We start from the raw sequence: 14,482 nt of genomic DNA, 5'->3' as shown, positions 1-14,482 counted from the left end.
ACAGAATTATTACAAAAGAAATTATTTGTTGTTTTTATAAATACAAGAAATATTATTATGTTTTTCTGTAATCAAAATATTTTAGTTTTATTTAAATTATTAATTAAAATGAACAAAAAACTACAATAATGTATGTACACAAAATTTAGACTCATCATAATCAATAAAGACTTTGTAATCATAAACACCATTTCTTAAAGCATTTAGCAGAATTTATATTTACAATGATCTATAATAAACATGAAACATGTATTTATAATATTTTTACAGCATTATCAAGTTTGTAACAACTATATCATTTTAAATAAACTGGGCCTCTGTTTTTAACATTTTGTTAGTACAGAATAAGAGAGGCGTTTTAAACATTTTTTTTACATATTTTTTAATTATTTATGCGTTTATTTTTCTTCATAAAACAATGAACTATAACAAAAAAGTAGGCACCGGAATGTACTGATCACTAGCAGAAAATCCGGATTCCTTAGTATCAATTTCTAGAGTTTAACTGTTGTTATATCAATTTTCATCATTCAAAAAAAAATATTTTTACACAAGAGGTAATCGATTGTGGACACCTAATAATCCGATTCTGAGACGCTGCCTGCCAAGGCAACCTGCTTAGTTCGGCTTAGTTGCGGAGGCATGCCCTGCAGCTAGTAAACTACTGAAAACAAATGATGCATGAAAGATTAAAAGAATACATCAATGTTGCCACCACAATCAATCAAGTTTTTGCACTCAATTTGAAAGACACTTTATATACAGTACTAGATAGTGCTTACTACAAAAAAAAGATGTCAATTCCAGTCAAAGAAAATCTTGATAATATGTATTTCATAACTTATATCTCTACAACACAATATCTAATTTTAATAAATTAAATACTAAGGCTTAATACATAGTACCAGCAATATAGCAGTGTTATTTTACTTACCATAACAAAACCCTAGTAGTAGTTCACAATGAATCAAGGCCATGAACACAAAATGGCAACAGCTATTTAAAACTTTTATGTTGTGTGCACACGACTTTATAAAGGTGCCAGAAAGCTGTGGCCAGCAACAGGCCACTACTGTAGACACTACATTATTTAATCTTTATCTACTTAATCTTAAACGTTTTCTGGTAATTTGGAATTAATAAAATCTCAAATACTGTTCCTAACTAATAATGCAAATTGCACACTCTGCCAAGAAGTGTAATACAACTTTCAGAGGAATATTTCTACCTTGCCTGACAAATTTTATTGCTGTACCTGGAGAGCAGAAATATTTACAAACATTCTTGTCATACTGCAATTTATGGTTGAATAGTTTTTCATTCTTGTAAATCTACTTTATTCTCATACTGTGTCTTATGTAGAGTTATTTCTCCTCCAAACAGAACTCTAATTTTTAAGATATTTTAGAACTCAGAGTCTACTAAAAAATATCTAACTGTTTACTCATAACATGTTTTTAGTGAGATAACCAAATGGTATTTATTGGAAGTTCACTAAGAATACAATTAGAATGAAATTGATGTATAAATACAGGAAGAGTCAATAAATCCAAGAAAAGAAGACCTTTACACATCTTGATACTGCAGATTAAATCCTGTGAATTAACATCTAATAATATCTCAACTCTACCACAGATGCACATTCTGTACAGTTTACCTGTTTCCATTTTCAAGCATTTTGCACACCAATATTGTTACTAACTTTTGGAATCTCATCAGGCAGTTGAATTTTTATTTTAATTCCAGAGTGGTGATTGGTGCCTGTATCTCATTTTTATCACTGACATTACATTCTGGACCTGCTCCATCATATCATCCTTTTACCAAACTATACCATCAGATAACCACTGATCTGCTTCCTCTTTCCAAAACCTACCTTCCTTCTTTTCTATTCTCTGGAAAGCATTAATAAAAAAAATAATAAAAATATTTTAACCAAAATAGGCTGGAAGATTTTTTAATTTAATATTCACTGATGATTTTTTACAATCCAGTTAGTCATGAAATGAAAGCATTCATAGAACTATTTATTAGTGGTGTTTTGGGTATGAGAAACTAATTGGATATGATGAAATACATAAATTAACAATAATAAATTAAAATTAAACTATAAATTGGGCTGATTTATCACATGATACTGTTTTAAAAAAAATAGCATTCAGGAATACTGGCACACCAATGAAAAATTTAATTTTTCTTTTTTGCTTGACGTATGTCCAAGGACTTTCCTTAAGGTAGTGTTTCCATCAAGCTGCTAATCTTATCCTTGATCACTCTGATCATAAAACATTTCCATATGTTTTATACTGAAAGATCTGTACATCCCGCAAAAAATTTGTTTATTGAATCAGTGGCTTATAATAGTTTTAAGTTAACTAACAAGGTCCTACCAACAAAAAATTAGGCAACAGTTACATTTCAAGAAAATCCTACAGATAATTCAGGATACATTTAACATACTTCAGGGTTAAATAATAATATAATTCAGGATACATTTTTAAAAAATCCTAGAGATAATTCAGGATAAATAAAAACTCAAAATAACATTTTTTTTTATTTAAGAAATAAATTATTTAAAGAGATTTTAAGATATTACCAACTTACAAGGAATGCTATTTCAGTGAAATAATGAAGAAAAGTATTATAATTTCTATGACACCTATTTTTTCTGCCCTTCCACGTTTCATCAACTAAGATTTTATTTAAATCATATAGTAATATGATTTAAAAGTATTCTCAAATATTTTATCTTTAATTTACAACATATAACAAATCTTATCCATGAACCTTTTCCTTGGTTATTTTTTACCTTTAAAAATGAATATTTTAAAATGTCTCTTCTTACAGGCTGTTAACGTAAAATAATCAGTCTATTTCATTCCATTTTCTCTGGAGTCTCCAAAAATCCCAAGCCTTCTCTCTTATACCTCCTCATTCTTTTAACTAACCTCTTTTTTTCCTAAGACTTCTTAAAAATTTAATCTTGCAGCATCTTGATTATAAACTATCTTTCTATGTTTTTTTGAAGTCTTAAAATCTTTGGGGTATACAAGAAATTTCCTAAATTCAGTTATTAAAAAACATATACTTACAAGCTTTGTTTTCATTTATTGAAAACAAAAAGTCAGGTGAGTAACATGAATGAAGAGTGGATACGGTCGTCCTGTACAAATGAACATGATTTTCATTTTGTTTGGTCATTAACTGATGGTATGTAAATTTTGTCACATTAAACTTAAGTTCCTCTGACAAAACACTTGAATAACCCTACAAGACACACCTGAAGTTTTACAAACTTGGTGATTTCTTGTTGACAATATATGCATTTTTTCACAAACTTTGGCAATCTTCTGTAAGCGAAAGGGCTCTCAAAATGCTCCATCATTTTAATGGATGTTCTGTTGTTTTTGAAATGCATAAACTGCTTAAAGGTTCAATTCTGAGTCACAGCTGTTTCACCGAAAGGTAATTTACCATTTGGTGTATTCTGCCACCACCTTACTAAACTACAAAGAAAATTTAATATTTAAAGTATCTGCTCTTTCACCTCATGTCAGCAATCACAAACGCATGAAACATAAGTTCTAAGAAACACTTACTATAAACAAATGTAGCTTTTCATGGCGAGGCAAGTGCTACATGAAAAGCTATCAATAAGGAACTGTAGCTCCTTACTGATAATGAAGGAGGCTCTATAGTTATTTTGAGAAGGAAATTTCAGTTTTTGGAATTGCTGGGTAGCACTTTGCATTTTGTAATTTTCAGTAGCCTGAATTGTTGATAATTAAAGTTTAATACCAAAATAATAAACAATTATTCACCTCCAGCCTATTAAACTGTCTAGCATTTACCATTTATTAAGCAATCTTTTAATGGAAATTCCTTCTTTAAAACATAATATTCTCAGAACAAAAAATTTTAGATTAAACTGAAAATGAGAGATTTTCAATGAAAATCTCTCATGACTGAAGAAAACAAATTTTGAAACTTAAAAAACATTATTTTTTACAATCAATTCTATTATGTATATAATGGCGCAACAGTAAACTGCAAATGGCTTCACAACTCAAGGTAAGAAATAAATAATTAACTTGTTTGAAATAGTGGAAATACAGCATGTATTATAAAATTTTATTTGTTAATAAGGATAAGATGATAATTATATCATAAGATTGATAAAAGAAAATATTCTGATTAAATATTTTGTAGGTCATATCATTATGTGACCTACAAAAAATGAAAGTGAATCAGATACATCAATATACTCATATTATTACTCTTTTACACAATTCATTCAAATATTTTAATCTTGATTTCAAACATTTATTACATACTCATAATTTTTTAATATCAAACAAACAAATAAAAGTACCCCTCCCTCCCCCCCCCCACACACATACACAATAATAATAAGTCCAAAAAACACTAATGAATAGTAAATTCTCTAAGGTAAAACATCTACTAAATCATTTTTAAATAATTTAAGATACAATAAAATTTAGATTTTAATTTTTATGTTAATACTTTATTTTATACACGTGTGAACATAAAATGCGACAGATGATATCACAATATGAACACATTTTTAAATTCAAGAAAATTAAATAAGATATAATAAAACTAAAAATAAATAAGTAATAAAATATTATTGCATTCCAGCCTTATTTAAAAACATTCTGTAATAACGTAAAACATGTGGATTATTAGATAATCCTACAGAAGCTAGCAAAAACACATAACCCATAATTGCTGTAAGCAATTTATGCTCAGTAATCCATCCAAGTATTGATTCTCTACGTCCAAGAGGGTCAATCCTGAAAATATCAGAATAGAAATTTTAAAAACATTTATAAAATGAAAACTGAACTACTTTAATTAAAAAAGAATAATATAAAAAAATAAATTTTAGAAACTTAAAAAACATTCTTTTTAATATTTTTCTCTAGTTTCAGTAGACAAAGCACTTTTACCTCAGGTGATTTTAGACATCACAACCATAAAAAAGATTGGAACTGATAGAGAAAGCATTACATGTACTCCTTTCTTTAGTGAAATGTATATTCATATTTCTCTTGGTAGTGGATTTTAAAAAAGGATAACTACAAGAATTTTCATTAGGTAATGATAAAAAAAAAAATTGAAGGGTAAACCAAGGAAGTTGTACACCAATCTATGTTTTAGGATATTGTTAAAGAGTTAAAGACTACAGGACTTAACAGTCCCACAATTTTTAAGTGAGAAAGTCATACTCTGTACAGAAAATTAGTAACTTTTTAAGACTATCTATTCAGTTGTAATTTTTTTTTTTTGGTCTTTCTGGGTGAAAAACATTTTTGTGTTATCGTTGCCTGGGCACTTTATATTGGTGTAAATAAATTTTAAAAATTAATTATAGCTAAAACCCAGCAATGTAGAATTAGAACTTAAAACGAAAATGCCTGAAATGTCTCCTAAAAGAGATAAAAACAAAACAATATATCAAATTAATAATCTGAATTAAGATAAAATTGACTCTTTCGATAGATGAAAAGAGTCCATCTATCTTAAAGAACGAAATTAACATCCAGCATACGCCAAATGGTATACACAGACAATAAGTACCGTACAGATAATTAAATTTTGAATCAAGTGCACAGACTTTAAATATTACGACATTTAATAACATCATTGCATTGTTTCACAACATACTTTGCATGTCAGCCCCTAGTTCAAACTTGCGATGCAATGGCGCATAACAATCCACAAGGATGTGGTGCACTGTTAGTTGGCAGTCACGGCATGCACAAATAGGTGCATCTGTTTGCGTCATCAGATATCCGTGAGTGACCCTAGTGTGCTCTATTCGCAAATGGCAAATAACAACCTTGTTTCAACAGTTATTTCTGCATGAGGAGCTCTATACTGACACAGTGTTCTTAATCGGTTGAACTTTATTGTTAATATTATTAGCAACCTATTCGCTTTGCTACTCATCATTAACTACCTTCTTTAGAAAACAGACAAAATTGATTGAAGCAACATGGTTGGTGAAAGGAAGCTAGAAACAAGCCTCTTTTGCCGCACCATCATCACACTCGTTGCCTTAAATTCCAATATGGCTGGATTCCAGCAGAAGCTCACAGTTTTATGATGATACATTTGTAAAATAAACTGAATCTCACAGACAACAGGGTGTCTGGAGTACATGTTACTAATTGCTTGTAACGCACTCATGGAATCTAAGGAAACAAGAACATGTTAAGTGTTGGGTTAATTATATGAAAGGCCCTTATTAACCTTTTGATGGTTAGGGTAACAATATATTGGTATTCTATACGCTAGCTAAAGTGGTTACGGTACAGTTATGTCAGAGATACCTTCTTCACTCTGGAATTACTTTTTTAAAGACACGCTAGATTGTATTATACTCATTCTATTCTGAATTGAATGAGAAAAATGATGGTGTAGTTAAATATTGATATTACGTACAACCATTGTATAATAATCGATTTACTTAAGTCGGTCTGTTTGGTTATGTTTACTGACAACTGGGCTTCTATACTGAGATTTCAGTTTTTATTGTTTTAAATATTTTTACATTGTATTTAAAGGTGATAATTAAATTTTGTGTGAGATTATATTTATGTTAATTTAAAATCTTTAATTTTGTTTTATTAGGTTTAAAAATATTTAGTTACGGATTCTGTGCTTAACTTAAAATGGCTGGTCCTAGCTTATATAATTCTGAAATTGAACGATGTTTTAATGAGGATTTTGATGATGAATTTTTTAGCGATTCAGGCAGTGAAATTGAAAATATTAGTGACAATTTAAATAATAATAATAACAGTGAGAATGATAATTCTGATAATACTTTTATTTTTAATGTTGTTCCACCATAACAGCCAATACATCTTCCTTGTTATTTTAACAAATTACTTGGACCAAAACGTGTGCCTCCCCAGAATTCTCCCCCCAGTTATGTATTTTAATTAAATTTTCACAACATCCCTTCTTCAGTTAATGATTAAAGAAACAAACAGGCATGCTCAACATCTTACAAAACAGACTGGTAGGCTCCTTCAAAAGCAGTAGTAGCCTGTTTCGCTAGCAGATATGAAGGGTTTTTTAGCAGGTGTAATTAATATGGGACTTAACATAAAGCCTGCAATGGCTGCATACTGTGCTACCAATTTGTCACGAGCTACACCTTGGTTTAACAAAATGTTTTCATACCATAGATAACTTGTTTTAAGATTTTTTCAGTTAGTTAATGCAAAAAAGTGTATGCCACCAAAGTCATTATGAATGTAATCCCTGTTGTAGATATCAGCCTCTAGTTGACCATGCAAATATTATTTTCCAACAGCATTACATCTCATTACAGGAACAATGTTCCTTTCTTCTCTTCCAATCATTACCATCTTCCAAATAAACAGCACCATCGAAGGAAAATAAAATTTGGATGTTGTGTGATTCTGTCAGTAAATACTGCTTAGGATTCTTTACCTATAAAGGTGCTAAATCTCAGGAAGGCAAAGAAGAAATCAGAAAATATCAGTTGTCATGAAACTTTTAAAATTAGGTAATTACATAAAGGGTTACACCTTTTTGTCGACAACATTTTTATGTCTGTTTCCTTAGTCAAGGATTTGTTTAGTTCAGGAACTTATGTAACAGGGACAGTAAGAAGGAACAGAAAGTATCTTCCACCACAGATCAAAAAAATTTAATGTAGGGGAAATACTTTAATGCAATTCAGGATCTGTTTAGCTTGTGCATGTAGAGAAAAAGAATAACAAAAATTGCCAGTGGTACTACTTTCCAGTAAAATACCTGCAGGAGAGAAAGAAACAACTGTTACTTATAGGCAGCAAGAGAGAATGATTTGGAAAAAAAATCAGTTATCCATTAATTTAATAAAAACACGGTTCAAGTCAACATAATGAAATGATGCTGTATGATGTTACATTAATGAGAGAAGGATACTGTGATATTGAAAAGTCACTTTCAATATTACTGGTAGAATGATATTGAATTCTTTTATTCTTTATCAGGAGCACAATAAGGGTGTAAGGACAAAATCCAGGTATCAATATAATGTTGAGATGCTGAGTGGTTGGCTTCCAAAATATCAAAAGATATTTTGGAAGTCCCCGTGGTACTCCCGGCCTTCGAAAATTACTTGAAAAAAAAAGAGTTCAGGTATTGTGTCTACACTGCAGAAGGGAAGAAGAGGAGGTCACAAACAGCATGTTGCAGATGTGGCAAAGTCTTACATGAGGAGTGACTCATAAAACATAAATGCTAGTCTAATTTACTTATGTTAACAAACTTACGTTAAAATAGTAAAAAATTTAATTTTAGACATATTACTTTGAATCTTTTTTAATTTGTTGTGATATTATTAGACTAAAATCATTAAATAACATCACATGTAATGGTAATTTAGCAACAGGATGTAACACCATTAATTTTTTTTTTGGTGCATTAGTGAATAACAATTTTTTTAAGAAAAAATATTCAAAATAAAAAAAAAAATATTTTAGAGTTAAATATGTTTTTGGTAAGTAAGAATTTTTTTATAATTTTATCATTAAAAATAAATTTATGATAAATCATTTAAAAAAAAGCACTGCATGTAGATAAAAATATTTTGATCATTTTGGATAACTAGATAAACAGGCATGACCTTCAAAAGGTTAATAGTATACAGCTCATTTTTAGACATTTTACTTTTAACTCCTTCCTTCAAATATTTTACCCGTGTTAATCGTTGGTCAAAACCACATTCTAACCCACATTCATGTCTCAGTTGGTTACCATGTAAATACAAAAGAGGGTCAACATGTTGTCTCACCAGGAAAAGTAAATGTACTTAATTTTGTCTAAGGAAAATGTGATCTAGTAGATTTACACCACGATTCTAAGTAGGTTATTGTGTTTGAAGCTCTGACCTGAAGCTAACATTCCACTTGCTACGTAAATAGAAAAATCATCTAATATAAAGAACACATAACGGGTTTTCGCATGTAGTTTGTTATACTAATGGCTATGGAAAACAAAGTAACAGTTAGGACACTTCTTGGAGGTACTCCATTTTCCAATGTGAAACTTTCAGATAATGTTGTTACAACTCAAACTCATAAGGACCAACTACTGAATTATATATATATATATATATATACACCTTGACCTGAGAGATAGATGTATAGACATGAGATGAGATTTATATATAAATGACCTTGTATATCCCATACATGAAATGTATTTAGGATTCCTCTACTTCATGCCGTGTCATAAGCCTTTTGCAAATTGAAAAACACAGCAACCAGGCATTGGCAAAGCTTCCAGGGTCAACTATGTAAACCCATCAGGTTGGTCTAGTGGTTAACGCGTCTTCCCAAATCAGCTGATTTGGAAAGTCGAGAGTTACAGTGTTCAAGTGCTAGTAAAGCCAATTATTTTTACACGGATTTGAATACTAGATAGTGGATACTGGTGTTCTTTGGTGGTTGGGTTTCAATTAACCACACGTCTCAGGAATGGTCGAACTGAAAATGTACAAGACTACACTTCATTTACACTCATACATATCATCCTCTGAAGAATTATCTAAACGGTAGTTACCGGAGGCTAAACAGGAAAAAGAGAGAGACAGAGGGTCAACTATGTGATCAATACACGATCTATCCTGGTGGAAACCTCACTGTTCTGGGGTAATTGGAGTTTCTCTCAATGTACCACACTAGACGATGGTTTACCATTTGTTCCAACATCTTGCAGAGGGTACTAATCAAGGAGATACAACAATAACTTGTGGAGCATTTACCTTTATTAGGTTTCAGTATGGAGATCACCAGTGTTTCTGAACAAAAATCTGGAAACATCTGGTGAGGGAAAATTTTATTATAGATACATTAAGGACATTGTAGTGCAGTATCTAGGAGATGTGATAATATACTTCTATTTCTAGGGGAAGTGTCACGAGAATTATTCAAGGAATACATTAGTTCATTTAAGAAAGGGATATGTTTAATTCATTTTGCGAGTCTTCAAAACACCATTAGCATATTTTCTAGCTGCAACTTATATCTCACAAACTCAGGACAGTATCATGATGTAAGTCAAATAGCCCTGAACAACCTGGTGTGGTAACAAGGTTTCTGCTACTCTGCAGTCCAATTGGCTGTGATGATTGAACCGATCTACACATGATTTAAACTTTTCAAGAATTATTCAAGGCATACATTAGTTCATTTAAGAAAGGGATATGTTTAATTCATTTTGCGAGTTCCAAAACACCATTAGCATATTTTCTAGCTGCAGCTTATATCTCACAAACTCAGGACAGTATCATGATGTAAGTCAAATAGCCCTGAACAACCTGGTGTGGTAACAAGGTTTCTGCCACTCTGCAGTCCAATTGGCTGTGATGATTGAACCGATCTACACATGATTTAAACCTTTCCAGAATTATTCAAGGCATACATTAGTTCATTTAAGAAAGGGATATGTTTAATTCATTTTGCGAGTCTCCAAAACACCATTAGCATATTTTCTAGCTGTAACTTATATCTCACAAACTCAGGACAGTATCATGATGTAAGTCAAATAGCCCTGAACAACCTGGTGTGGTAACAAGGTTTCTGCCACTCTGCAATCCAATTGGCTGTGATGATTTTGAACCGACCTACACATGATTTAAACCTTTCTCCACAAAAAAAGATGATAATGTTGTCCAAGAAATGGATTTGCCATAATCCAACCAAGATTTTTATTTAGCAAACCAAAACACTCGACGGCAAACAGCCTCACGTGTTGGTAAGCACAGAGCAATTCAGTTGTCAGTCTTCGATTGAAATTACATAAAGCACTAAACCAACCTCTTAGTGCGCATCTGCAGTCTTCATCCCACCATGGAACAGCAGGCTGCCTTGGCTATTGAGAATTTGGTGTGTTAACTTTGCAAGTTGGTGGACTGCGCTACTGCTCTTGTCATACTGGCCAAAGGAATCCTTGTACCTGATCCAGTCCACTTTCTGAACCACCCATCCGCATGGCTGACTCTGAGGCAAATCACTATTATTGACTGAGATTACAACCAATCTATGATCACTCCAAAGAAGTTTTTGGAAAGGCACCAAGTTAAGACGTAGGAGTAGGGTTGCTGAACATAAGGACAGATCAATGTACAAAAATGTACCAGATGAAGACAATACAAATGTGCATGATCCATCATTCAATAAGCTGAGATCTAAGTTCTGCCTCAGTTGATCAACTGTAATGCTTCGGCATGAACACAATGTTGAGGCCCAAGAATAGTGATGGGGATTGAAATCGCCAATTATTAATGGTAGCCAGGGTAATGGAATCTGTGAAAACAGACTCGACAGATCATCTTCATTGAGTTCAGAATTTTTAGGAATGTATAAGTTACAGACATTCATTTTGAATGGTGCCAATATTTTCATTGCCATTGCAGGGATATTTGTAACTAGTGGAGTAGGTGGGTATACAATTTCTTTCAGGAAAATAGCTACGTCCTCACATCCTCTACCCTCAGTTTCATGGTCGCATCTTTTGAAGATGTATCTGCGATATGACACAACATCCTGGGGATGGAGGTGAGTCTCCTGCAGACACAGTATTAAAGGATTTTCTTCTTTATTAGGATTTCAACACCCTTACAGTGAGAACGGAGACTGAAAACATTCCACTGAATAATTTTTGTAGCAATAAAAAAACAATTTTTCCTGTTTTATATATATATATATAAACATTATGTGCAGATTACTTATCAAATACTATCAATTTTTCTTTTTTCTATTGATAACTTTTAAAAAGTGCTTTGCTTCTTTGGGCACTTCCTCTGTTTCATATCCTTAAAGTGTCTGCGAGATGGTGGTGGGGACTTGGAAGCGTGGGAGGTCAGAGATACCATACCAGGCCATGAGTTTTTAGTAGATCGATCCCTTCATAGGGATTTTGGTAGTTTGCTGTGGTGTTGGTGCACTGGGAATTTCCTTTGGAGTTGATTTATTTGAAGAGGTTTTTGGTAAACCACTTTCGGACTTTCTAGCAGAAGTTACCTTCTTGCCAGTACTTAATGGTGTAAAACCAGTCGTGAGGGGCTTTACTTGGTCTAATAATGCTTCTACCAATTTGGTCAATTCTCTGCAAGATCCATATTCATTCTCTTTTTGTATGCTGTTTGAAGAGAGAGCCTGAACAAAGCTTACACCAGGTTGTACAGGATTCCTCATGCTGAAGGATTTTCTGTATTTCCATTGAGCCCCAGGAAAGGGGGGGGGAACTTTCTGTTCAGTACAGATCTTCAAAATGGCTTTCTCTTCTTTGTATATAGGGAATTCTTGAAATCTTCCTGAGTGTGAACTTTTACAATTTGCACATATTTTTACCCCAACGCATGTGGTATCATCATGTCCTGTACCACTGCAACACACACAAACTTGTTCTTTTACGCAACCATCTTTGTTGTGGCCAAAACCCTAACACCAAAAGGAGCGTCTGGTGTTAGGTAAATATGGTTGTGCATGGATATTGTGGTAACCTACTTTCATTTTGTAAGGAATGGTTAAAAAGGTGTTAAATGGAACACTTAAAAAGATTAGAATTATCAGGGATGTTGGTACATCAACACCATTCTCCCATCTCATAATCCTCTCCACTGATGTAACTGACTGTGGTAACAACTTATCTGTATTTCATATATCTCAACAGCAGCCAAGTCACAGAAAAAGATAACCAACCCCCTTTCTGAAATTCAGCGTCTTATGAGGCTCCACTACTACTCCATCTTTCCCTAGATATTTAAGGGCTAGCAGTTTTTGGCATTGCTCCTCATTATGTACTTCAATAAGCAGGGCGCCACTGCTGCAGTTTTTAATGGATTTCAGGGAACCGCAATCTGTTACAGTAGACTTACTTATCAGGAAGGGAGACATTTTACCAAAGATTTACCTACCTTGCTGTATCTCACTACAAGAAACCTTACACAGGAAAATTTGACCCTATCTGTAACTTTTCTTGTCTTCTCACCGCTAGCTAAATCTTCGGCTGACAATGTAGGCCAGGTTTTTTGGTTTTTTCAGATGGAACAACAATCACTGAAGAATTTTTTTGTGGAACTGTTATTCAGTTCTCACAAGTACCGGCGATAGAGCGAACCACTCCAGCAGAGCGCAAACATACTGGAGCTAGAGCTTATTACCACTCGGTTTGCCCAGGTGCCCAGAGGACATCATTTGAGACTAACAACATACAGCCATCCACCTTGGGTTACGATTGCATTTCACAAGGTGTCACAACACCACTGAGTGAGAGTGTATTTAAAAATAGTGTAAGATATTGTTGTATAAGGATATATGTTGCAATTTGTGTAGTGTTCTTGGTGTAGTGTATGTGCATAGTGTAAAGTGTTTTGCAGCTCTGTGCATAATGGGAAGAAAGGCTGCAGGGGCTATGGCCATGGGGATACCAGTTCCCAAAATCTTAAATAAGAACCCCCATCAGGGTATTCAGTTGCAGGAAAGGATTAGAAAAATTTCTACTACTTCCTCAATAAGAAATCAATAAATAATATTTGTTACAAGTTAGATTACATAATATACATTAACAGTTTTTATTTCCTTGAATAGCTGTTTTAAAAGTTACTAATAATAATACTAATTCAATGAAAATGCTCTGCAGAAAAAGGTAACATCTACAAATAAAAACATACTTATAACTCAAGTTTTAGTACTACTACTACTACTACTACTACTACTACTACTACTACTACTACTACTACTATCATACTGCTTTACTCCTGTCAACTTAAGACAATTTTTTTTTTGTTCAGAAAATGTTTAAAAAAGTTTTAAGTATACCTAAGTTTTAGTCATGTTTGAGTATATATATATATATATGAAAACAACTAGACAGTTAAAAGAAGTCAATAATCAAATTTCTATAGCAATTTTGAAGTGGAGTGCCATCTACAGTGCTACCATCCTATTATTTTATGGTTGTCAACTTAAGACAATTCTGTTTTGTTAGAAAATTTTTAAAAATATTTAAGGCTGGTGCACGACTAATGAAACATCTGAAATTACATGATAAAATTGCCAGATCATTATGTAGAGTGCTAGAACTAGTTTGTGTAGATGCTACCACACTGACCATCATAACATCATGACCATCATGACTAATTACAATTAGTTTGTAAGAAAGCATTACTTTGTTCTTTGTAATTTTATGACCTAAATAACAAAATTCTCCAATATCTATATAGCGTAAATTAAAATAAATTTATATGTAAATAAACGTATTATGAAGTCTCTATAAAAATAACTGCATAATGTAATAAAAGTAACTTTTTTGTTGTTCGAGTAAGTAGTTTTGGCTTAGACAAAGTAATGAAAAGGCAATACTATCCAGTAATTCTTTTAATTATTAGAGGATATTACTAATTGTTATTAAGTTTATTACCCTTACAATA

General features: G+C 32.3%; 1 protein-coding gene across 1 annotated transcript in view; it reads right to left on the bottom strand.

The window, feature by feature from the left end:
• Positions 1-4,414: 4,414 nt before the first annotated feature.
• Parp16 (Poly(ADP-ribose) polymerase 16) overlaps positions 4,415-14,482 on the bottom strand; it is a 37,500-nt gene continuing 27,432 nt past the window's right edge. The window contains exon 6 of the mRNA XM_075361591.1: positions 4,415-4,814. Within this exon, the coding sequence (XP_075217706.1) occupies positions 4,646-4,814 (169 nt within the window). The 3' untranslated portion in view covers positions 4,415-4,645. The remainder of the gene's footprint in view (positions 4,815-14,482) is intronic.

The sequence above is a fragment of the Lycorma delicatula genome, chromosome 3 (assembly GCF_047948215.1).
Source record: "Lycorma delicatula isolate Av1 chromosome 3, ASM4794821v1, whole genome shotgun sequence".
Lineage (NCBI taxonomy): Eukaryota > Metazoa > Arthropoda > Insecta > Hemiptera > Fulgoridae > Lycorma > Lycorma delicatula.
Note: the sequence above shows the minus strand (reverse complement) of the source record. Positions and strands in the feature narration are given on the sequence as shown.